This window comes from Raphanus sativus, chromosome 2 (genome assembly GCF_000801105.2).
Source record: "Raphanus sativus cultivar WK10039 chromosome 2, ASM80110v3, whole genome shotgun sequence".
Lineage (NCBI taxonomy): Eukaryota > Viridiplantae > Streptophyta > Magnoliopsida > Brassicales > Brassicaceae > Raphanus > Raphanus sativus.
The window spans coordinates 27,462,404-27,487,118 of record NC_079512.1 but is presented as its reverse complement, the minus strand read 5'-3'; the positions used below and the strand labels follow the sequence as shown (position 1 = coordinate 27,487,118).

The 24,715-nt window shown below is 36.6% G+C and overlaps 4 protein-coding genes and 1 pseudogene across 7 annotated transcripts; 3 read left to right on the top strand and 2 right to left on the bottom strand.

Moving 5' to 3' along the window:
* Positions 1-4,601: 4,601 nt before the first annotated feature.
* LOC108817394 (uncharacterized) lies at positions 4,602-6,015 on the top strand. The gene is made up of 2 exons (XM_018590066.2): positions 4,602-4,863; positions 5,180-6,015. Exons 1-2 carry the CDS (start codon positions 4,674-4,676, stop codon positions 5,797-5,799), a joined length of 810 nt encoding a protein of 269 aa, XP_018445568.2. The 5' UTR covers positions 4,602-4,673; the 3' UTR covers positions 5,800-6,015.
* Positions 6,016-9,972: 3,957 nt separating this feature from the next.
* Positions 9,973-12,023, bottom strand: LOC108826354 (uncharacterized). 4 transcript variants are annotated; one of them, XM_018599746.2, is made up of 3 exons: positions 11,876-12,023; positions 10,794-11,090; positions 9,973-10,456 (listed from the first exon to the last, which is right to left on the bottom strand). In XM_018599746.2, exons 2-3 carry the CDS (start codon positions 11,079-11,081, stop codon positions 10,193-10,195), a joined length of 552 nt encoding a protein of 183 aa, XP_018455248.1. In that variant the 5' UTR covers positions 11,082-11,090; positions 11,876-12,023; the 3' UTR covers positions 9,973-10,192. The 4 variants fall into 4 exon arrangements, with proteins under 4 accessions (XP_018455248.1, XP_056858848.1, XP_018455262.1 ...); XM_057002868.1 differs by having other exon boundaries at positions 10,794-11,092; positions 11,880-12,007; XM_018599760.2 differs by having other exon boundaries at positions 11,806-11,993.
* A 444-nt stretch (positions 12,024-12,467) lies between these two features.
* LOC108843436 (histone-lysine N-methyltransferase family member SUVH9) lies at positions 12,468-15,457 on the bottom strand. Its single transcript, XM_018616627.2, has 3 exons — positions 15,247-15,457; positions 12,952-15,106; positions 12,468-12,744 (listed from the first exon to the last, which is right to left on the bottom strand). Exon 2 carries the CDS (start codon positions 14,933-14,935, stop codon positions 12,995-12,997), a length of 1,941 nt encoding a protein of 646 aa, XP_018472129.2. The 5' UTR covers positions 14,936-15,106; positions 15,247-15,457; the 3' UTR covers positions 12,468-12,744; positions 12,952-12,994.
* A 2,833-nt stretch (positions 15,458-18,290) lies between these two features.
* Positions 18,291-20,105, top strand: LOC108841062 (5-formyltetrahydrofolate cyclo-ligase, mitochondrial-like; annotated as a pseudogene).
* A 1,206-nt stretch (positions 20,106-21,311) lies between these two features.
* Positions 21,312-24,539, top strand: LOC108816045 (protein EMSY-LIKE 3). The gene is given in 15 exon segments (XM_018588616.2): positions 21,312-21,633; positions 21,983-22,098; positions 22,346-22,542; positions 22,630-22,739; positions 22,814-22,824; positions 22,827-22,997; positions 23,000-23,043; positions 23,134-23,173; positions 23,176-23,288; positions 23,437-23,476; positions 23,479-23,504; positions 23,607-23,859; positions 23,951-24,018; positions 24,117-24,216; positions 24,313-24,539. Coding segments are annotated over 13 exon segments (1,176 nt in total). The 5' UTR covers positions 21,312-21,633; positions 21,983-22,070; the 3' UTR covers positions 24,192-24,216; positions 24,313-24,539.
* Positions 24,540-24,715: the final 176 nt, after the last annotated feature.

Sequence of the window (24,715 nt, the reverse complement as noted above, 5' to 3'; positions counted from 1 at the left end):
ACGGCTGTGAACTTTTATCCACTTTGTCTAGACCGTTATTGTGAACTGAAGCAAGTATGGCCCATGGTCAAGTATAAAAATCACGGGCTTCAAAGCTCATATTTAAGCTTTTCGATCCATTTTTGTGAAAGAGACAATAATTTTTGTCTTGTAATTCATGGCCGATGTTTCCAAAAGATCGGCTAAAATTTATAGTTTTAGGCTTTCTGGGATTATAGCCCGGCCCTGAATTACTATGTTTTCAGAGCCCAAATATAAACTGAATTGCTGATAATACATTTTATCCCAACGTTCAGAACTTCGATTAGTTTGATTTGATCGGATTGAGTTTGATTAATACAAGAGATTACAATTACACAAGAAAAGAGAGAGAGAGATGGTGAGACTTAGGGGAAAAGTGTTGCAATGTATGAATTGAAGAAGGATTACAAGTAAACGGCAAAAGTAACTAAGCCGGTTTTGAATGAGAGGTTCAAGATTTTTAATACTTTGTTCGATGAGAGATGAGCAGATGCAGTCCGAGCTAAGTATGTCAAGTATCAGCCTGAGGATATGAAGTATTTCATTGATGACTTGTTTGATAAGAACCCGCCTTCTATAGCACGGAAGAGGACTTTAAAACGATGAGAGTGTGAGATATTGATGAGATACAACATGAAGAAGTAAATGACGTGCCCATCTCTATGAAGCCATCTTAAGTGTTCAAATGTTTAGTTATTTTTATCTTGCTTTTTATTTACAGGAGTTATGTTTCCATGATTTGAGGATGTGTGTTGCTCACCTACATCTCACGTAGTAGTAGTTAGTTTATTTTTTAGCTTTGTATTTAAATAGTGAGTTGGAGTTAAATGAAGGGAGGAGAAAATTGTGGTAACTTGTTTTGTTCTATTTAGTTTGTTCTTTCACAAACTCTCTTAGCTTTGAGGATGGACTTTAATTGGCATCAAAGCAAACTTGTGTTCTAAGGTATCAAAAGGGGTGATTGAGTTCACTCCTAACAGATATACTATTTTTTTTTTTTTTGCTTCTTCTCGTATCCTTCTATGATTATTTAGTTTATTTTTCCTTATACAACCTTCTTGATCTGAGACTACAATGAAACTCTGTCCTTTTACTACTTTTTTAATTAACGTCTTATGTTTTGGTTTCGTGTTTGAAAATTGTTTAGAAATACTTAGGGGTAAAGGTACAAAATTATCCTCAATATGTATTTGAAAAATTGTGTTTTTTTAAAAAAAATTTGGAACACACAAAAATTGTTTTTAAATGATGATTTATATTCATGATTTGTGTTATTTTGATGATATGTTAGAGGTTGTTGGTGATGTTATAAAAACTTGGCTTTATTGAAGCCACACGCAACCCACAAGCTTCAGACCTATATAGAAGCAAAGCATGTCTAAAGTTTGGCTTTATTAGAACTTCAAGTCTTTCTCAGAGTGGAGTGAAGTCAATACATGATTTGCAGACTTGGATCACAAGAAAGCAATAAACACCCTTTTATCAACCAAGACAATGATATAAGATAACATGCTTTTATTTCAAAATAATCGGGGTTATGGCTCTTTATCTCTTGGATTAGATCTGTACTAACAAAAGTAATTGCGAACTCTTTGGAGGTTTGATGTAGCGGAAGCCTTAAGAATAGAACTAGAGATCCGTTTATTCTAAGAATACCCGGATAACTAGGATAATCACAATGATCTTATTTAGTCTAAGAATGCCTAAGATCAATGTCTTCTTAAATTCGTTGAGATCACCAATGATCTACCGAAAACAAGGAACAAAAGAGAAAAACTCTCAACTTTATTAATCAATCAAAAACTGAATACAACCATAAGCCAAGACGGCTATATATATAAAACCATAAAACCCTAAAATATTAAAGATAATTATCTAAAATAATTAATAAAAACAATAATAAAATATTGGAATATTTCCAATATCTATCTACATCATTCTCTCCGGGTTGGAGAAGATTCGTCCTCGAATCTTGTTTGTAGTCTTTGAATCTATTTTGTTTTCCAAGAAAAACTCTTCCTCGAATCTTCAATAGCATGTTTTGCACGACTTTTGCACGGATCTGTTTATAACATGAATATTCACAAATCCGTTTTTGCACAAACTTTGCACGCAGTAGATCATGCACGAAATCTTCATCAACACAATTTCGTCCTATTTTTGCACGGCTCTGATTTTCAAAAGATCCCTCTTTGAAGACAAACTCAATAACTTGAACACCATCTTCATACACGTCGTAGATCGGATCACCATAAATCTCTCGATAGATCTCATGGTTCTCTTCTCTCTCAACAAAAGGACTTTCGCCCCGGATAGGATAGATGCTAATACTCACCATGACATCCAGAATCGTTCTTCGATTGAGAAACCAAAGAAACCTGGCTCTGATACCACCTGATGTAACGGAAGCCTTAAAGATAGAACTAGAGATCCGTTGATTCTTAGAATACCCGGAAAATTAGGATAATCACAAAGATCTTATTTAGTCTAAGAATGCCTAAGATCAATGTCTTCTTAAATTCGTTGAGATCACCAATGATCTACCGAAAACAAGGAACAACAAAGAGAAAACTCTTAACTTTTATTAATCAAATCATAACTGAATACAACCATAAGCCAAGACGGCTATATATATAAAACCATAAAACCCTAAAATATTAAAGATAATTATCTAAAATAATTAATAAAAACAATAATAAGATATTTGGAATATGGAGCACGTCAATTTGAGAAATCTATTTGCACTGATGAAGTTATATGAAGAACATTATTGTTGGAAGAGTCGAAAAAAATTAAGGAGTCACGTGAAGATTTTAAATCTTGAAGATTTTGAAGTTGAAGACCACGGTTAAGATTCGAGGACGAATCTTTCCAATCCGGAGAGAATGATGTAGATAAATATTTGGAATATTTTCAAATATTTATTATTTATTTTATTAGTTATTTTGATAATTATCTTTATTATTCTAGGATTTTATGGTTTTATTATATATAGCCATCTAGGCTAAAGTTTGTATTCAGTTTAGGAGTTTATGATATGATTAATAAAATTGAGAGTTTTCTCTTTGTTCCTTGTTTTCGGTAGATCATTGGTGATCTCAACGAATTTAAGAAGACATTGATCTTAGGTATTCTTAGACTAAATAAGATCTTTGTGATTTATCCTAGTTTTCCGGGTATTCTCAGAATCAACGGATCTCTAGTTCTATTTTTAAGGCTTCCGCTACATAATGATGTAGATAGATATTTGGAAATATTCCAAATATTTTATTATTGTTTTTATTAATTATTTTAGATAATTATCTTTAATATTTTAGGGTTTTATGGTTTTATATATATAGCCGTCTTGGCTTATGGTTGTATTCAGTTTTTGATTGATTAATAAAGTTGAGAGTTTTCTCTTTTGTTCCTTGTTTTCGGTAGATCATTGGTGATCTCAACGAATTTAAGAAGACATTGATCTTAGGCATTCTTAGACTAAATAAGATCATTGTGATTATCCTAGTTATCCGGGTATTCTTAGAATAAACGGATCTCTAGTTCTATTCTTAAGGCTTCCGCTACATCAGTTGGTATCAGAGCCGCGTTTCTTTGGTTTCTCAATCGAAGAACGATTCTGGATGTCATGGTGAGTATTAGCATCTATCATATCCGGGGCGAAAGTCCTTTTGTTGAGAGAGAAGAGAAACATGAGATCTGTCGAGATATTTATGGTGATCCGATCTACGACGTGTATGAAGATGATGTTCAAGTTATTGAGTTTGTCTTCAAAGAGGGATCTTTTGAAAATCAGAGCCGTGCAAAAATAGGGCGAAATTGTGTTGATGAAGATTTCGTGCATGATCTACTGCGTGCAAAGTTTGTGCAAAAACGGATTTGTGAATATTCATGTTATAAACAGATCCGTGCAAAAGTCGTGCAAAACATGCTATTGAAGATTCGAGGAAGAGTTTTTCTTGGAAAACAAGATGGATTCAAAGACTATGAACAAGATTCGAGGACGAATCTTCTCCAACCCGGAGAGAATGATGTAGATAGATATTTGGAAATATTCCAAATATCTTATTATTGTTTTTATTAATTATTTTAGATAATTATCTTTAATATTTTAGGGTTTTATGGTTTTATATATATAGCCGTCTTGGCTTATGGTTGTATTCAGTTATGATTTGATTAATAAAAGTTAAGAGTTTTCTCTTTGTTGTTCCTTGTTTTCGGTAGATCATTGGTGATCTCAACGAATTTAAGAAGACATTGATCTTAGGCATTCTTAGACTAAATAAGATCTTTGTGATTATCCTAGTTTTCCGGGTATTCTAAGAATCAACGGATCTCTAGTTCTATCTTTAAGGCTTCCGCTACATCAAGGTTCTTTTGGGTAAAGCCAAAGGACACCAAACAAATCTCTTCTCCATGAATGTTTTTCACATTGTAACAGCACAATGAGCCAAAAAAGGCTCTTCACATGTCTTTGTTTGGTAGTGGATAGAATAAAAGAATTATAGTTAAACAGTGGTTGGGGTCAAAAAATTCTAGATCACGGACTGAATATATTGCAATCACATACACACACACACACACATACACTTGCATACATTATCATCAAAAAGAACTTATAGAGAGAAAAGAGAGAGTGAAAGAGATTAGCCACAATGTATTTTCGACTTCTCTGTCTTCTCCTCCTAGCTTCTTGCTTGACACATCAAGCTTTTGGCCGTGGCCGTAACCGGCCACCTCGGGAAGTAAGCTCGTATCCTTCATCAAGTATCACAGTCGTCGGAGTTGTCTACTGTGACACTTGTTCAAGCAACACTTTCTCAAGACAAAGCTATTTCTTACAAGGTCAGAGACTTTGATTTAAATAACATTACATAAACTTATCTTGTTACTTAGGATTTGACCATTATTCTAAAAATCTGTGTACAAAAATCGAGTCTAAACGAAACGATCTTTAAAAAAAATAGATTCAAGCGTTCTAGGTCTAGGCATCCACCTAAACAAAAAATCTCAATAAGGCACATAAACCACATCCTATGTATTTCTTGAACATTGGGATTGGTTAATTACGATTGGCTAGTCGGTTTGAATTGGTTTTCTTGATGTAATTCCGGTTTGATTCAAACCGGTAAACCAAGTCTTGTCTCTGTTTCTCTATCAGGAGTGGATGTACATGTCAACTGTAGATTCAAAGCAAGCTCACCAAAGACAACAGAGGAAGTGAACATATCAGTGAACAGAACAACAAACAGAAGCGGCGTTTACAAGCTCGAGATCCCTCACGTCGACGGGATAGATTGCGTGGACGGAATCGCCATAGCTTCTCAGTGCAGCGCCAAGCTACTCAGCCCTTCCAACATCAACATCGGCTGCAACATCCCTGTTTTTCAGACAGCAACCAACGAAGTATCCATCAAGTCAAAGCAAGATCGTGTCTGTATCTACAGCTTAAGCGCACTCAGCTACAAACCATCTCACAAAAACGCCACACTTTGCAGCGGCGGAAAGAGACAACATCACGGGCGAGAGAAGGAGGAAGAGAAGGTGGAGAAGAAGTTTAGAGACTCCAAGTTCTTCTGGCCTTACATGCCACCGTACTGGTTCCCTTGGCCGTACTCCACTCTCCCACCGTTGCCTACTCTGCCTCCTCTTCCTTCCTTTCCTTTCCCTTTTCTTCCTTTAGCAAACCCTAATCCAGCATTGCCCGCGTTTGACTGGAAAGATCCCACCACTTGGATACCTTATCTTCCACGTTTCCCTCCCAGTGATCACAATTCTTAGGGATCATTTTACCTCCAGATTTGGCTTTCTTCTTCTCTCTGTTTTGGCTTTCTGCTTCTCTATGTTTTTTTTGGTGATCTCCTTTGCTTGCGTTTGTGTGTGATTGATTTACTTATTAATATGTAAATTACTCTTCCATTACAGAACCTAAAGATTTGGTTTTGATGGACTTTTGTTCAATCAAGATTTTTATATAAAGTAAAGTCTTCCACTCAAGTTAAATGAATGTACATTTCAGCTAAAGGATATTATATAAATTGTTGTACAGCACTTATAACCCTAGAAATGAGTTTTAAAACCTGAGCTTACCAATGCATATGCATGTTATCATCTTCTTCTTACAATTAGGGTTTTTCAGCTTCCAGACGATTCACTTTTGATGTTAGCGTATGGATGGTAGATAAAGCTTCCTATAGCATTACCAAAATGATGTGTGAGTATGCATGGAGCTAATAACAAAGTAGTGATGTTTTTTTTTTGGTAAAGAAGGACTAACCCGTAGTTTGTTCCTCAAGTCATGCTCAGTACTATCTCTGTTGGCTCTTTCTTGAAAGAAATCCTCCGCTGCATTCTTTAACTTATACTCCAGATCTTGATTCTTAGCTTCAGACTGTTTTAGCTGGTTCATATCAAACAATTAAATCTATGATACCAAAAAACCATATTGCGATTCATATTCAACATATATATTCTACCTTCTCTGATTGGATCTCAAGAAGTGCTTTCTGTCTCTGCAGCTTCGCCACCAGTTTTGTCGATTCATCTTTTACCTTCTTCGATTCCTCCTTAAGCAGTGCATTCTGTTTCTGCAACTCAGCCACTACTTTTGCTGATTCATCTTCTTTTACATTGTGCATCTTCTCTAAATTTTTAATCTTAGCTGTTGAGTGTTTGAGCTGGTTAATCAACTCAGCCACCAGTTTTTCTGAGTGATCTTTTAACTTATGCGTCTTCTCCAAATCTTGAATTGTACATTTAGACTCTTTGAGCTGGTTCATTTTAAACAGTTTAAGTCTACTATATATAAGCCAAAATATACTCAATAAAAAAAAAGAAAAATATATAAGAAGAAAGAGGTTTACTTGCGACTCAAGCTGTCTTTTTTGTCTCTGCAACTTAGCCACATGTTTTGCTAGTTCTTCTTTCACCTTCTGCAACTCGCCTGCTGCATTACATGACACTGTTTCGCTGAAACTAGAAGGAGCAAATGTCAATTGAAATGCTATTGTTGGCAGTTAACAACATTATTTATTATCTTTTTTTGTCAAACATTTTTGTGTATTATTATTATTATTATTATTATTATTATTATTATTATTATTATTTTTTTTATTGTTGTTTTTATTTGAGAGAGTAAACCTTATATCATGTCCATGATTCCCGTTCTCAAGCCCCATGTCAGGTATTGTATCAACAGCTCTTGATTGTGTAACATCCTATGTTGCAGATAGATTTATTATTAGAAGCTCAAATACTACAACAAAAGTTAGTACAAAGATAAGTGGCCCCATTCATTACAAACCTATCAAATTGATCAAATAGTTTTTGTTATACAAGAGCCAAACTAATTATCAAGTTAATTCAACGCATCGAACATCCGTGTTTGCATTAATTTCAAAGTCTCTATGTAATAGACCCATCATTGACTAATGCACCCTAACAAATTGACTAAGGAAGATTGTGTATTATAGCATATGGACATACCTCCTCTAGAGAATTGTCTCGAAGTTCAGCCGAAGCTCCAAGCGCCGACTTGTGGATTGTGGCGTTGGCATGAAGAAACTGTGTATGAACCCTGACCTCAGCATCACTCCTACCTATCGAAACATAACAATCAGGATTACGAAAATGCAAGATCTCAAGTTATCTATATATTAACCGAATTATAAGAAGTGTCAGATCTGATTACAATAGCGAGGCATTGGCTCCTCATCTTCTGCTTTCCAAAACTGTCTAGAAAGCTTCGGAGCATCCAGTTCCACAACCATAATTTTGTTACCCTTGTTAGAGTTAACCATCGATTTCTTGGGAGGCAGGTTATTATAACGACGGTCATCATAGTTTCTTGAATCTCTCTTCAGTCCAGAATTGGAGGAGTAACCGGAAGTTGAACCGGCTGGTTTAGGGTGACGACTGCGGGAATTGGTCATGCTTCCGATCACTAGCAGAGGTTTCTTAGGACGGGCGTGAGAAGAAGAAGCCATGGTTACAAAAGAAAAAAAAAGCAATGCAACACCATAAGATAGTATAAGAAGTATTCAGTCAAAAAAAGATAGTGTAAAAAGTATTTATTGCTAGTATTGTAAAGTTTAAAATTATACTGTATATGTGAGATAGAATTTTAAGCTATTAACAAAATGTACCTTTGACTTTATTTTATGGTAAATTGTCTTTGACCACACTCTTTTGTTTCAATAGTTTGACTATGACCATTTATATAACATTTCACATATAAAGGGTTAAAATATGAGATTTATAAAGTATTTTCAAATTGAAAGTTCTATTATACAAGTTCTAGTATAGTTGTTTCAATGTACAAGTTAATAAGAATATTAACATTTTACAATGTGTTTAAACTATAATAAATAGTCATAAGAATAAAGCTAGAAGATATATTCAATCATATATACATATGGAACTAAGTAATCTAAATAACATTACATAAGTGATGTCAAAAATGATTAACATATATACATATGGAACTAAGTAATCTAAATTACAAAATTTTCTTAAACTTAATTCATAGATATAAAATCTTCTACTTTTTTACTGATATTTCTAAAGCCATATTTCATTAAATATGTAATTTTGATTAGTCATTTTAACTGATATTTATCAGTTTCTGATTTTTCATTTAAATATATTTCTTTAATGAATAGTTCGTTATATCTGGGTGCTAATAAAAATGTATCATATGATATATTTTACCTTCTTTTTTTTTTAGTTCAACCATATTTTACGCTATTTATATGTACTGGTTTTTGTTATGATACATGTTATGTATATTTTTCTTTTGCAATAAAGAAAAAGGCTTATTTGCGAGATATCTAAGTTTGACAAGTTAATTAGGTGCAGAGTATTGATTTTGACTGAATTAAGAAACTAACAATTGTGCCTACTTTCCTCCGGTTATAACCCTGCGACAAATAAGTAGACGGTGAAAGAGAAAAGGTAAGTCCACGTAAATCCAAATAAATATGGTTTGTATTTACCGTGCACTGTACAGATTTGAGGGAAGAAAATTAACCACGTCACACCCATTCCTAACCGCATACGGTCTACTGTTTTGACCGCATATGAAGTGACCAAGATTCTCCATATATTTAATACTATAACATCTGATATACTAAAGTACAACCCCCTGAAAAATTAGAAGAATGAAAAGATTTCATAATTGAGGATGCTCCTCACCTTATAACATACTATTCTATGGTATGTAGTATATTATGGTCATCGTGTTAGTTGGTGTAATCTGTGGAAATAGATAACCTGTGCAGGGGAGAAGGTAAATTCTTAAACAAAATTTATTTGATAACCTGTGCAGGGGAGAAGGTAAATCGAAACCTAAGATCCTAAGTAGATGAGTATATGTGGTTGGTTAAAACCATGAAACCGCTAAGTCAAAAATGAAAACAATCAAGTACCGTACAACAAAATTGACTGTCATATAGGTTGTAAACCCCAACAAATTTCAGTCGTATAAAGAAGTAGATGCGAGCTTACTTGATAACGGTGACGAGTAGCCCGTTGTAATGTGTAAATCCGCTTTTAACTAAATCTGGGTTTGACACCACTGTACGGAACTGCGAGAAGCGATGGAAGAAATTTTTGGTGAAGAACAGAGAATGGGATCCGACGAGTTTTGATAATGGTAGACGGAGATGATGAAGTTGTGTGAAGAAGACGATACTATTCACCGTATCCAAGAAAGAAGTAAAATAAAATAATGTATTTAATTGGGTGAAAATCAAACGACCACGAAGTAAAATGAACAGTCGCCTTTTCTCCTTTTTTAAATAAAACATCAGACGGTTTCCCGGTCAGTTGAGAGGGACAATATGGCAATAATCTATAATGTGCACAGTATATATCGATAAATTAGGGCTTTTAGTTAGTGGTTGAATTATAATTTGTTTGAAGGGTGTAGACTGGGTCAGGCCCAACTGGATCAGATGACTTAAAATCAAAATTGGATAAAAAGCTTCTCTGCTCAACAACATTCGTTGCTAACACAAACCAGAGAAGTAGCTGAAAAAAAAAAGAAACAGCAACTTGATCTTAACTGTCTCATAGATTTTATTACTACCATGACTCCAACATGTAGTCCTCTTGAATTACTACAAAAATAATACCAAACGCCAAGATACTGGAATCTTACAATAGGTTTGGATCTTCAGACTGGAGCGGACTCTGCTTCCATATACCTACAAATCCTCTCCATAACCTCTCGCCCTTTCACGCTGTTTTGCATGAACTTCTCGGCGCACTTCTGCTCAACTTTCTCAGCCATTGAGGCCAGAGCCGACAAGGGTTTGATTCGAATGCTTGTCTCCTGGCTACAAACCGTCCAGGCCGACGGATTTTCTGGATGAGGATCGTATCTTATCCTCTCCTCCACTTCAATGAACTTTTTGAGAGTAATGTTCTTTGTTGTAAGCTGAATGAAAACGAAATCATTAACTTAAGACATCTTTTTTCTCCATGTTTACAAGCCTACTAACTGATGTATTAGGCCAACATAGATACTCCTCTATGATTGTTCTTCTAGAAACAAAAACTTTATCATGACAAATCAAGCTTCAGTCAAAACAGATTACAAGAAACTAAAACCAGTTTCTCATCTTACAAACTAGGCCATGTTTCACCAACACTACTGCAATATATAAAAGCTAATCTAAGGTTGTCTATGCCCCGTCACAACTCAACTATTAAATGCTTCATTCCAATCAAGCTAGGAGGAAGAAGAAGAAAGCATAGAGAAGGCGAAGATAAACCTGCATAGAACGTGATTTGGCATCCACAACAGTAGATTCAACACAGTGACAGATGTCCTGGCCTATGATCCGGTGAAGGAACCAAGGACCGGGAGCATGAATGGTGAGTGCACGGGTGGTGTGGAGTTTCCCGGTGACAGTGTCGAGTTTGCGGTTCAAGGTGTCGACTTCGAGGATATGGGAAAGGATGCGTTTGTTTTCAGGGTCAGCAAACTTCCTCCAGGAGGCAGCACTCACCCGCTCCCACGGATGCTTGTAGACATGCTCTTGTTTATATGCTTTTACCATCAAGAAAATCTTAAAACCAAAAAAAAAAACAAAGATTGAAGAATGAATTACTCAGAACAAAGATGAACCAAACCAAATCAAACCCAAAATCATTAATGTTTTGTATTCATTATTCATTATACAAGATTATGTTCGAGCAGAGACACCCAAAACGTCAGTTTTTTTTTTTTGTAACGAGAGATTATGTTCTAAAAATCGGACTAGGCAGCAAATTACACCTAAACAAAACGATTTTTCCTGAACATTTTCGAAAATCGGTCAATAATTTACTTATAAAAAGCATAATAACCGAATAGAGAATTTCTTGAACATTGTTAAAAGAAAAAAAAACAAATAAAAGGATTGCACTTTATAGGGGGTAAGAGATTACATGGATGCATCTAAGATCAAAACAAACAATTTGATTTCAGGAAAGATTGTTTTGAGCTAAATATAACTTTGAACAAACAAAGAATGGAACACCACTAGGAACCGGAGAATTTGAACATTGGTTTCGCAGATCGCAATCAAAAGGAATTCTAATTTCAACGAAAGAAACAAAGATCAGCTACAAATCTAAATATCAAAGGGCAGAGTTTCTGAACGAAAGAAACAAACAAAGATCGGCTACAAATCTAAATATCAAAGCGCAGTTTTTGAACGAGACAATGATGACAGTTTCAGGTACACTTGTAGGATAAAAAACATGTTCGGGAACACAGATGAAGAACGAAAACGTACTTACACAGTTGACTCGAATGCTAATCGATTTGGTAAGAAAAAAAATGTAATAATTGGGGGAAGAGAAGAAGTACCTAGAGAGAGAGAGAGAGAGAGGGGTAGGCAAGGCAATTGACGATCCTGTCTTTGATGGTGAGCGTAGAAGAAAATAACCCCCCAAAAACAAGAGAACGTGACGAGAGGAAGCAAATCAATGGCTGCTCAGAATAGTCTCTTTTCGGACCACAATGGTTAGAGCTCTGGCTGAGCACAAGTTTGGGCCTTTACAAAGCCCTGTCTTTTTTTTTTCTTTGATCAATCAAAGCCCTGTCTAGAATGTCCAAGTGTTTAGGCTTTTTACTTTTAACTGTGTAAACTGTAAAGCATGGATGTCTACTGTCTAGTGTTTGTAAAAGAACACTCACTAATTGTAAACCTTTTGTGTAGTAAAAACTTTATCAAGATTAACACAAAAAGGCTAATAACCAAATACAAATACACCAGTTCCTGCCAACAACCATTTTATGTGCACTGTTTGCTTCTATGAATTCTCCATTGTCTTATATTTGTCTTTTTTTATTTATCTACGGTTCTTTTGCTCATCTGTTTTTTCTTGCTACTTAAATAACCCAATATCTCTTTTTGCTTCATTCTTCAAATCATATATACTTTGAGAGAGACAAGAAGGATAATAATATTGTTTCACTTCACTTCATAGAAACATGTCAAGAGCAAACCGGTACAGACAAAAAGAAACATCCTTCTTGAGTTTTGTACACTAAAATACCCCTAAAAACATTTTTGACTCCCAAATTGTGTAAACATACACAAAACTCCAAAAAAACGTACACAAATGGGAGGAATGGAGTCCTTATCAAACCTTGATCCTTCTGCACAGACTGCTTTCCTTCTTTACTTCATGCGACCAACCAAAACAAAAGATTAGACACGGCGTCATTTCAATCTGCAAGAAACCAATCAATAACGGCGTGAGATGAAGATAACTAGGACTTCCAGCACATCCTTAGGGTTTTTGTTTTTAAGTGCAGGAGCAAAACAGAAGAAACTCACGACAAACTGTCTCTCAAACAAAGACTATATTCGTTTAAATGAAATCAGAGACCAATTTACGCAGCGTTAACTTATTGGAAACTTGTTAAACCGATTTTACCTTGAAAAATAAGGCGGCGGAGTGGACTGGTCAAGGAGTGAGTTTAGTTACAAATGGCGAGCTTGGGGCTCCATTCATCATCAGATACTCCATAATCAAGGCTGAGCTCAGTCATGGGAGGAATGTTCTCAGCGGCGAAAAGCATAACACGAGGAAACATGATGTTATTGTGATCATGCAGCACAAACTGGACAATCACATTCGAATCAGTACTGTGGCTTATGTAACAAGCAACATTCCTCAACTTGGAAACATCCATCGCAAAATCAACAGGAGGGATCTGAGGATACGAAGGCGGTGGTCGCCGCTCGTAATCGTCAGGAAAGACCTCAGACAAATCTCCCCAAGCTTTCCATCTAGCCGAAGAAAACCGAGCAGGGTACACCAGAGTATCGCCATTCATGGTCAGAATGCTGGCTTGCTCCCTCGTCAAAGCAACCCCGACATACTCGCATATAAAAGCACCGGCATGTAATATATCCAAAGACCGAACTCCCCAGCCGGTCTCCACCGACCTAAACACCTCGAGACTGCTCCTCAGACCCTTCTGAGTGACGCGGTTTCGACAACTCGGAGGGCACTTACAAGCCGGTCCGCACTCGTGTATCACCGGCCGCATTCTTATCAGATTCCCACTGTAATCATAAGCGAACTGACCTCCGTTCTTCATCTCGCAAAGGCAGCCACTCCCACAACCGTTGATACAGTCGCATCCACCCGCACCATCATCACCACTCCGTTGAAACAATATCCCACGAGGAAAAGAAGCGCTCGCGAGATACTCGTAGTACAAAGGCTCTCGATCATCATCAATGTCGTTAAACAAATAAACAGGAGCTTTCTCCTTCCTGTTGGAGATATCGAAGCTGATGTAACCACTCGGTCTCACAGACAAAGGGTTGGTTTTAAGAGTCTTGGCGAACTTCAAAACCGAAGTACCCATCTCCACCTGCCCTCCTATCCTCTCCAACCTAAACTTGAAAACACCAAACCCAGACTTCCCAACATCGAACCACGAATCAACAATCCTAAACAGCCCGTCGTAGACATACACTTTGCTCGAAACCGAGTTCTCGTACTTGAACCCACGAACGACTCTCACCTCAATCCCGTAATACATACTCCTCTCCATCGCCAAGTTCCCACCTTCGAGCTTCTGATGCTCAGCCTGCCTCCCGAGCTTGTCCTGCCCTCCGTGCCCCGTGTAGATAATCACATCCCCTCGATCATCATCATCCTCGTACCCACCGGAGACGATCACGCTCGTGGCGATGGGCTCTCCGTTGGAGCTCCTGCTCCCTATGAGATAATCAATCCCTGCCTGCGTCTGCCCGTGCAAACCCATGACGCAAAGCTCAAGCCTGAAGAAGAAGATGTCTCCGACCTGGACTCCGGGGATCGAACCCACGATGCGTTTGTCGCGGTTGAGCCACAAGAAACGCTCTTTCATCATCGACGCGGCTTTGCTGTCGGCCCTGCCTCTCCTCCTGCTGCTGCTGCCACTTCCCATGGCGAAGTCCTCGCGCAACTCCTCGAGGATCAAGAAGATCCTGAGGGAGTCGTAGATCATCCTCGTCTTTCTAACGACCTCTCGGAACTGTCTCTCTCCCTCGGGCCCGACGTCGGTGATCCTCACCAGCTCAGAGGACCGTTCCTGAGGCTTCGGCTTTCGAGTTACGAGGGAGGGTGAAGGGACACTAACCGGAACGGGGTCTTGCTCTTCTGGAACGGTTACGATTGCGCCGGTTAGGGAATTGAGAACCGTGACGTCATCGTGGCGTTTGAGGCGTTGTGCGAAAGCTGAGCGGAAAGTCTCTGCTACGTTGTTGAACTCGGTGTACAAGTTGGGAGGAGAGGATGAGGTAGGAATCGGAGTTTGTAGGTCGGTGGAATCAGTTACTGGCTCGGGCTTAGGGATCAGAGGAGGAGTAGGTGACGACGACGACGACATGTGGTTAAAGGACGGTATGTGAGAAGTCGTCATCGAGATCTCTGTTTCAAAAGGACAAGGGTTTTTTCGAGTGAAATCGAAGAGATGATTTTATTTTTAATTTTTTGGGGGTTGTTCAAGTGGGTACATCCATGGCGGAGAAGAAGAAGAAGAAGCTTGATTGATTTTAGTCTCTCTACAGCTTTTACTCCAACTCTTCGTTCCCTACATAAGATTCATTCATTCATTGTCTGTTTCCTCAAAAATTGCTATACAAAGGGGGAAAACAAAAACAGAGACTAGGATCCATATGATTCAAACGGTTTTTAGAAACTATACAAGGAAAAATTCCCCAGACACATTACCTGTATTTTGAAATCAAAATCCAAGATCTCTCTTGTTGATGATAATACAGCTTCTTTTTTTTTTCTCTAGCCCTTTGAATGGGAGTGGTTGTTTGGTATTGCCAAACAAACCATTTATGATAATATTTATCATAAGGGTGAGACCGACCCAGATATCCAAGAAATTGATGATTTCAAGATCTAGATATGTGTAGAACCGATCCGGATATCTAAAAAATTTATGGTATCAAAATCTAGATATGTGGTTTACGGAGAATTCATTCATAAAATTTTACTATTTTAATATATATATATATATATATATATATATATATATATATATATAATTAAAAAAATATGAATCTAGATACACAATGATAATACAATATCTAGACGAATTTAGATATCATAACCAAAAAATCAAGATATCAGATCCAATTCAGATTTCCTGAATATTTTATTTCCAGATCTGGATTTCTGAATATTTTATTTTCGGATCCATAACCTATTATTTTGCAACCGACTATTTTGTGTGTTTCGTAGAAAAGTTTTATATAAGTTTTCTAAATTTTCTTTGTAACAAAATAAAATAAAATAAAAAGACTTCAATATTTGGTCAGCAGATTAGTTTTGGGATTGATTAATAAACATATTAGTTTTGCAATTACTTGAAGTTTTGCATATATTTGAGTTTTCAAAGAAGATTTTCATCTTATTACCGTCACATAAAATCTTTGTAATGTTATAAAAAACATGTGTAGATATTAGATTACTTCTCTAATAGTGTTCTCTTGTATTATCGAAAAATTTTCAAAAACAAAAATAATTAATTATTTATAAGAGAAGACTTCTAAATGAAAGATTTTGTTTATTCTTTAGAATTTTTCTTTCGTAAATTTGCAATTGCAAAAGTTTCCTAAATGAAAAAATTTCTACAGAAGAAGACTTATATATCAGTGTTTACTAGACATGCATATTTTTCCTAAGTTCATAATGAATTGTTAAGATTTTTTTTTGTTAATTCATGTGTACTACTTATCTTTGTTGTAGGCATAAAGTCTCACAGAATGCTGAAACATGATGAATGATTTAACCAAAAAGAATATACTGGGAAGAAAATGTTTAGTGTAAGTGTTTATATTTGGAGCATTCATTTATGTTTTTAATACTCTTAGAGCATCTCTAATGTAAAACTCTATTTTTCCTTCTAAAATACAGTAAACATGAATATGAAGTAAAATTGTTCAAATCCTACTCCATAATGGAATAATGAACAAAAAAATAGATTAATCCGTTTATGGAGTAAACTTCAAAATGGAGTGAGATATGAAATTGTGTTAGAGCATTTGTTACTCCATATTTACTTTTACTTCATTTTAAAATATAAAATAGAGCTGGATCGATGGAGATGCTCTTACTATTAAGCAGACTACTAAGATTTTGTTTCTTTATTTTTTATTTATTTCAACAATGTATACTATTCAATTTCATAAAAAAAAAATCCACATGCTCATATTCTTCTTCCAAATTTCTGACTACTAATGATATTGATAAGATTATTTCAGTTGAGATTTCAGATAAAAATAAGATCATAAATTTATAATATCACTAAAGATATGATGATCCATGATCCACATGGAATTTTTTTTTTTTTTTTTTGCTAAAAGATTAAAGAAAATATTAATGATCCACACGTGGAATTGCTAATATGAATTCTCCATATGTGAAAATATAAAATGTTCTAAGTTATTTCCTAAACCACAAGCTTCAGAGATTTTTGTTAATAAAGATGGGTTTCCCGTTTACAAGTTACTTGAATAATGTGATTGTTATGTTGAGAAGAATGGTATCAAATGCAACAATAGATTCTTATTATCCCTTATAATAAGAATCTCTCTCTTCATTACAGAGCTTACGTTTAGTGTGGAATGGTGTAAGTGTAAACCAAACTAGTTCAGTTAAGTATTTGTTAAGTACACTAATACAGGAGATAGTGTTCAAGCAAGCGTTGGGTAAAGAGGTCTGCGAGAGAAGGTGGACAAGGAAGTGTGCAAGAAGGCAGGCAAGTAAATGTGCTAGAAGGTGGGCAAGGAAGTGTGCAAGGAGCGGGCAAGAAAAAAAAGAGTGAGATAAAAGACTTTTTTGACTGCAGGTGAATTTCCAACCTTCTCAGATTTGTTTTTGTACTTAATGGTATAATAACCAGGTCCTACATGGTATTATGCTGACATGAATGCAACATTTGATCTTATTGACCTAGGTTGGATATTTATTTAGAAAGCAACCTTTTATTTAGCTGGTCTTAATTGATTTTCTGATAAAGATTTTTTTTTTTAAATGACGTTGAGGCCTCTTGATATTATTGAATTGAACATATAAGCAGTTACAAAATATAGACCACTTATCTAATAAAAAAAAAAGAATCTCTTTTATACAATGGTTGCACTAGCTACTGCTAACTTGGACTGGCCGTTTGAGAATATCAGCGATGTAACTCCGAATTTCAGGTATAATTTTCTTTATGAAATTGGGAAACCTGCGTTTAAAAAAGAAGAAGTAAGAGAGAAGCTTAATTCTAAAATTGTATAAATGATGTAATGATGTTTTTGCATACCACAGTTCAGAGCTGAGCTTAGTGTAATGCCCAAGAACGAAGAGAGTGCATGCTCATCTTAAGGCTGAAGCATTGAATGTATCTAATAAGTCGTACATGAATTCCACGCATATGTCCTGCACCAACATATTAGCAAAGTCTATTTTAGTTATACACAGAAATTAGTGACCTAAATACCTTGGTTTTGTGTATTTTATCTGCGCGATTGTGTACTCACAAAGCCGTTTGAGACCTTCGAGCAGAAACTGATCAGCTGCTACAAGCAGATCTTGAGCCAAATGTTTTGTGATGTTGATTTTTCCTGCGCGATTGTTTACTCACAAAGCCGTAATTTTCGGTTTGGTTTGGAAAGCTTTTCAAAATCAATTCGATTACCGGTTCGGTTTAATGAGTAACATGTGTACGTACAGTACGTAGATTCGAGTGGTGGTATCGACTTTTGGAGGTTCCGGCGAAGCTTTTGTAATGAAATGACTGGAGCTCGCGTCTTTTGTATCCCGACAGCACTAGAAAGATCATCATCAATCTTCCTCTTCTCCAAGATTTCGACCCGAACCGTTTCCAGATTATCAACTACCGTCGCCATGAGCACCACCAGCAAAAGCCAAGAGGAACTCGATTCCATTTTCAAGCAGAAACGGGCCGTGCGTTCCACTCTCCGCAAATCCCTAAAAGCCATGGACCCTTTCTCTCCGAACCCAACAAGGTTTAATCTTTCATTCTTTCTTTTCTTGTAAACAAACAAACAGTGATCATCTTGATTGGTTCTATTCTAGATGATGCAATTCAGAACACTGTTCTTGAAGCTCCTTGGTTCAAATCAGGTCGGAGATTGTGCGCTTACATTAGCTGCAAGTCTCTCAATGAAGTCGACACTTGTAGAATCCTGTCTAATATTCTGCAACATCCTGGTACTACTACTAATACTACTGCTCATTTGTATCAGTCAGACTAATTGTGATTAGTGTTTGGTTTATTGTTATGTGCCTTACTATTAGTACAAATGAGATTGCATATCTGTCTATGTTATTGATACTTACTTTCAATGCAAGAATCTCAGTACTTTCAATAATTTATTGTTGCATTTTGTTTCTTGTTTAGACTCAAATACAATGGCGCAGAAAAAGCTATATGTACCTTGGGTAGAGGATAAGAACAGTAACATGCGTATGCTTCACATATCTCATATGGATGACCTCATTGCAAACTCTATGAATATTTTGGAACCAGCTCCCGTTGATGCTCACGGGAATGATCGTGAAGATGGTTAGCGTCCTTTTTTATTTATTCTATGCTGCTCCCACCTCATAATAAGTATTATCACACCGGCTAGAGATGACACTTTGTGTTTTTTTTTTCTTTCTGTGGACAGTGATGCAAACTGATGAACCAATCGATCTATTCATCTTGCCAGGTATTTTAAAAAGAGTTGTTTTTCCATTTTTTTGTCTTTATCTCTCTGTGTCTTATGAAATTTTATTTTCAACTCATTGTGGTCAGGTCTTGCGTTTGACAGATGTGGACGACGTTTAGGTCGTGGGGGTGGGTAAGTTCGCCTTGACCTTCTTACTAGTGGTAATAATGAAGAGATTTACACAGTATAAGTTTCACTTTTCTCTTTGCGTTATGTCACAACACAAAATCTTTCCATCCACCCCAATGTAGTTTCATACTTGCAATTAGAATCGCTTTGTCATGGTGGAGTCTAACCTGTTCTACTTGTTTATATGGGGGAAAAAGATACTACGACACTTTCTTGAAGAGATACCAGGACCGTGCAAAGGAAAACGACTGGAGCAATCCACTTATGGGTATAGAGCACAATCAAACTGATAGTACGGAATATTGTCAACAGAGAAATAAGCTAATCAGTCTTTTTTATCCTATTGCAGTTGCATTGTCATACTCGCCTCAGATTCTTGAGGACGGAAGTATCCCTGTAACACCTAATGATGTTATGATCGATGCCCTTGTGACACCTTCTGGCGTGGTTCCCATTAGCCCTCGTGCTATTGAAAGGTACAACAAGAAACGTTTTTAGCTTTCCTGAGTTCTCTGATTTATGCTTTGACCATGTTGTGTGTCGTCTCTCTATTCATAGAATGTGAGCTCAGGAGCTTGTGTTTGGAGATGAAGCTCAGATCACTAAGAAAAAGAGAAGCTAGTCCTTTTGTCATTTCGATCGGTTCCTTTTTCTGAGCTTTGTTCATGAATATTTATATGTACACGAATCTTTATTCAACGAAAAAATAAAATAGTGAAAATACGAATGTTTTTTTTTTTTTTTTGATTAATCTGGGGTATATGCAAATAGGCCCTAAAGCATAGGTCCATATCCGTGTTAGTATCCAGAAATCATTACTTAATTTCCTCCAGTAAAATTCGAACTCACAACCTGGATGCAGGAAGGAGTCTGTCCTTACCATTGGGCCATGATGTTGTAGCGAAATACAAAAGTTTTCATGTCACTACAATCCATTACAAGAGTGTTTTGTGGGTTTCCTCTTTCCTTTCTATAATGAAGTAGTAGCAAGGAGAAACTAGGATGAGCAAGAAAACATGCAGACGCCTGGCCTGTAATCCCATGCTGGAGGCAACCGAGCATATTTCCCCATTCCGGGCTGTTCCTCGTAAGGCCGTTTCATGAGACAGAGCAAGTTGTTGACCTCTGAGTAATCGCCTTGTTCAGCTGCATTTATTGAGTTTTTGCAAAGATAGTTTCAATTTTTCTTTTTGATTTTTTTAGTTTGAAGTCCAAAAATTCTTTCGAAACTATTATAAAAATACATATTTTAATTTTTAGTATTTATTTATTTATTTTAAAACTTTTAAAAATCTCTTCCATCACATCTAAACGATAATGTCTAGGTTAATTAATCATAGAATATAATTGACGATTTATTTTGTAATCAAAATTTATTTTTTGTAAAGTTATATATTTATAATAAAATAAAATTGAAAGTAATTTATCTTAAGAACGGGCCTTGTGGTCAAGTGGCAGTGGACGGGCCTGGGACGCTAACACGTTTCAGGTTCGATCCTCCTGCTATGCGAAACTAAGTCACATTGTTCTGTTCACCTAACGCGGATATGGGTCCATGCTTTAGGACCCATTTGAATGCCCAGGAGAAGGAGTCCATCCGCGGGCTTGCGACTCCCCCGGGGATTAGGTCTGGTTCCAATAGTGACCCGGGTTTAACCCTTTTATCTTCAAAAAAAAAAAAAAAATAATTTATCTTAAAAATACTAAATTCTACGATATTTTCATCTGAATTACTCGAAGTTTGATGATTTTTTTCTGTAATCAATGAAAAATACGCGTACCGGTTGGATTTTCCGTTAATCGTGATTCACTGTGATGGTAAGAAAACGTACCAAAAAATACAAAGGAAACCGGATTTAAGACAGAACCAAAAGAGATACGGAAGAAACGACAAGTTTTGCCGTCGTTTGTGTAACACAAACCAATCCATCAACTGGAAAAAAAAAATTAGGGCAAAATATTGTCGGTTTCACGTCCGCGACTCATAGATTTCTCGGAAAAAAAATCTTCACGGCTTGTCCAAGTAAATTCTGAATTTCCGCGGCGTAAGTCTCAGCTTCCGAGGGAGATCTAAACGTTCTCTGGATTATTGAATTGCGCGTGAGAAAGTTTCTTGCTTGTTCAAATCTTCAGCTTTTTTTTTGTCGTCCCAAATCTATGACCTTTCAGGAGTAATTATCTCCATGGAAAGTCTTGGCTGATCAAAGTCTCCCAGACTAGATCCCAAAACAAAACACTCACGAAGAAAAAGGTACGAGGTTTTTTTCTGAATTCTTTTTCTCTGCGCAATTCGAGGTTTGTTTTGTTTGTTCATCTTGAGAGCTAGGAACGTTGTTGTGTGCTTGGTTCCATCGCCAATTAGGGTTTATGGAAAGTTTAATTCTTGTATCAATTTTTCGTTTATTCTTAGGAAGCTCATCAATCTGCCAAGGTTGTTTGGTTTATTGAGCTCGAGTTTAACAACTGTGACCTTGTTTTGTACTATGATTTACTGTGCCTTATTTGAAGGTTTCGTAGTTTGTTCTGTTGAAGAGAGTGAACGTGTTGACCGTTTCCTAGGTTAAAGGTTTTTGTTTTGTTTTTTTCTTGGTTTTTTGCAGCTCGGGCTTTGGTGCAAGTACACAGGTCTCATACCACGTTTTGAGTTCTTAGCTTCCCCTGTGAAGCTTCATCGATAAAGGAACATAAATGGATTACCGACCTTCTGATAGTAGTGGTGAGTCTTTTCTTCTTTCAAACTTTTCTTAACAAAATTGGTGTTAGTTTATGTCCTCAGTCTCTCTCTCTTTCTGCTGTTAACAATGTGATGTTTTTGTTGTAATTGTGTTCTGTGCTTTTTCAGTTAGAAGAATTGATTCTTAAAGTTTTTTTATTTGGATTTTCAAACTGATTTACTATGTTATGTTTGTATGTTTGGTTGCTGTCTGTTTCGTGATATGTTTTTTTTATGTGTGGGAACACAGGTACGGATGATGACTTACCTCCAAGTAGATATCAAAGAAGCGGGAGACCTGCTGGTAATGGCAGACCTTCAGTTCTCAACTCTGCGCCTTTATCAAGGGTGCACAACGACATGGAAACTCAAATCCATCTCATTGAGCAAGAAGCCTATAGCTCAATACTCCGTGCATTCAAAGCCCAGTCTGATGCTATTACCTGGGTACTTATTATTACTCGTCTTCTTCATGAATAAGTCCATGCTTATTATGTTAAACTTATCCTTTTGATGTGGGAAAAAAACATTCAGGAGAAGGAAAGTCTGATCACTGAACTCAGAAAAGAGCTTCGGGTGTCTGATGAGGAACACAGAGAGCTGTTATCAAGGGTTAATGCTGATGAAATGATCAGGCGAATAAGGTCTGTTTTTTTATTTCATCAATTAATCAAAAGGAACGTCGTAGCTATCAGAGTTTAATTTTAAATCATGTTAGGGAATGGAGAAAGGGAACAGCTTTCAATCCGGTGTTCCTCAGATGGTTCATGATACTGCTCCGAGTCCAGCTGTTTCAGGATCACGCAAGAAGCAAAAGACATCACAATCAATCGCCTCGTTAGCTATGGGTCAGCCATCTCCTGCTCTGCACCCATCAATGCAACCATCTTCATCTGCCGTAAGAAGGGAGGTCCTCCACCAGGTCCAAAGACCAAGAAGCCAAAGACTGTAAGTCATAATAATACTGCGTGACCCCCTCTTACTATGATGATAATGACTCTTGTTCTTAAATGCTTTCATTATTTGTGCTTGATGAAGTCGATGCAGTTCCCAGCTACAGGCATTGCGGGAAGGCCCAGCCTGGCGCAGTAACAAATGAACCAGACCCTTTGATTGGAAAGAAGGTATGGACAAAGTGGCCTGAGGACAACAATTTCTATGAAGCTGTAATAACTGACTACAACGCCGTTGAGGTATCTAATCTGACTAACATTTCCACACAGACATATATATAGTGTTTTAGTTCCAAATCTCCATTTTCTGATATTATATTATATATATATATATATATATATATATATATATATATATATATATTTTCCTTTGCTAAACATTGATAAGGGGAGGCATGCTTTAGTGTATGACATGAACACTGGGAATGAAACTGGGAATGGGTAAATCTTAAAGAGGTAAATAACAATTGGGAGTGACCTTGAAATTTTGTCTTATTCTATTATTTTGTGATCTTGGTGGTTCTTGGATTCTGAATGGTGTTTCTATATATATGATAGATATCTCCGGGAGATATCAGATGGGAAGGTGAGGATGCTGGGGTATCTCGTAAAGGAGGACATCCTGGGCAAGGCCGTGGAAGTACAAAGGCCATGTCTCGTGGTGGTGGTCCCACAGGCCTCCCTGGTGGTAGAGGTAGGGGAAGCATGAAGACACAGCAGCACAAGGCACAGAATGGCGTTGGGAAGAAAGCTTTAGGCGATATTGAAATACTCCACACTGATACACTAATAAAAGAGGTAACCATTACAAGTTTTTAGATTATGGGATTTAATGTTCTCAATTGCTACCAATCTTAAGTATATATATATATATATATATTTTACAAATATTTTTTTGACAGGTAGAAAAGTGTTTAGATCCGTTAACCCCAACCCAGCAGAGGTAGAGAAGGCAAAGAAAGTGCTAAGAGTAAGAACTATATTCACTCATGTGTTGTTGAGTCTGGTCTTTTTTACTCATGTAAGGAGAAGCTGACTATATAGTATTTATTAACTTGGAAATGGTAGGATCATGAGCAAGCTCTTGTGGATGCAATTGCAAGGCTTGAAGATTTATCTGATGGGGAAAGCGGTAATATTTGATAGGCCTCCTTCTAACTCTCCTCAGGTTTTACATCTTTCTTACTGCCTCTTAGATTCACGCGGTGTAATGAATAGAAGTAATGATGTGGCTGCGATTTTTTTTTTTTTGGCATATACGCAGATGATGGAGTCAGGGCACTGGACTGGCTGAAAGGTGTAGATGGTGGTGGCAGTGTGAATGGATGAGGGAGATTTGGGAAACGTGTATGGATAAGCAAACTGTATTTTGTTTAGGGAGAGGATTTATAAAGTACCTTTGTGTGACCACATAACTTGATTTGGAAATTAGGGTCTTAAGCATTGTAAAATCCATCAGATTTCATATAAATGTAGAATGTTGCAGTGACAGGTAAGATGTAGCAACTATAGGATCAGATCAGCATGTAGATTTAAGCAGCCCTTTTCAGTAAACAGATTTTTTTAGTCTATAACCAGACAGATACATAATAAAAAATCAATAAATTTTGAAACCTATGATCTCATAAAAAAATCTTTAAATAAACTTTTTTCACAAAGAATGAAAA

Bases quoted from the DNA above. Each gene is read 5' to 3' on its own strand.
- LOC108826354 (XM_018599746.2), bottom strand. From the start codon at position 11,081: ATGGTAAAAGCATATAAACAAGAGCATGTCTACAAGCATCCGTGGGAG. The intron at 10,457-10,793 runs GTTTATCTTCGC...GTTTTCATTCAG, and splicing joins CCAAATCACGTTCTATGCAG to CTTACAACAAAGAACATTAC.
- LOC108843436 (XM_018616627.2), bottom strand. From the start codon at position 14,935: ATGACGACTTCTCACATACCGTCCTTTAACCACATGTCGTCGTCGTCG.
- LOC108817394 (XM_018590066.2), top strand. From the start codon at position 4,674: ATGTATTTTCGACTTCTCTGTCTTCTCCTCCTAGCTTCTTGCTTGACA. The intron at 4,864-5,179 runs GTCAGAGACTTT...TTTCTCTATCAG, and splicing joins ACAAAGCTATTTCTTACAAG to GAGTGGATGTACATGTCAAC.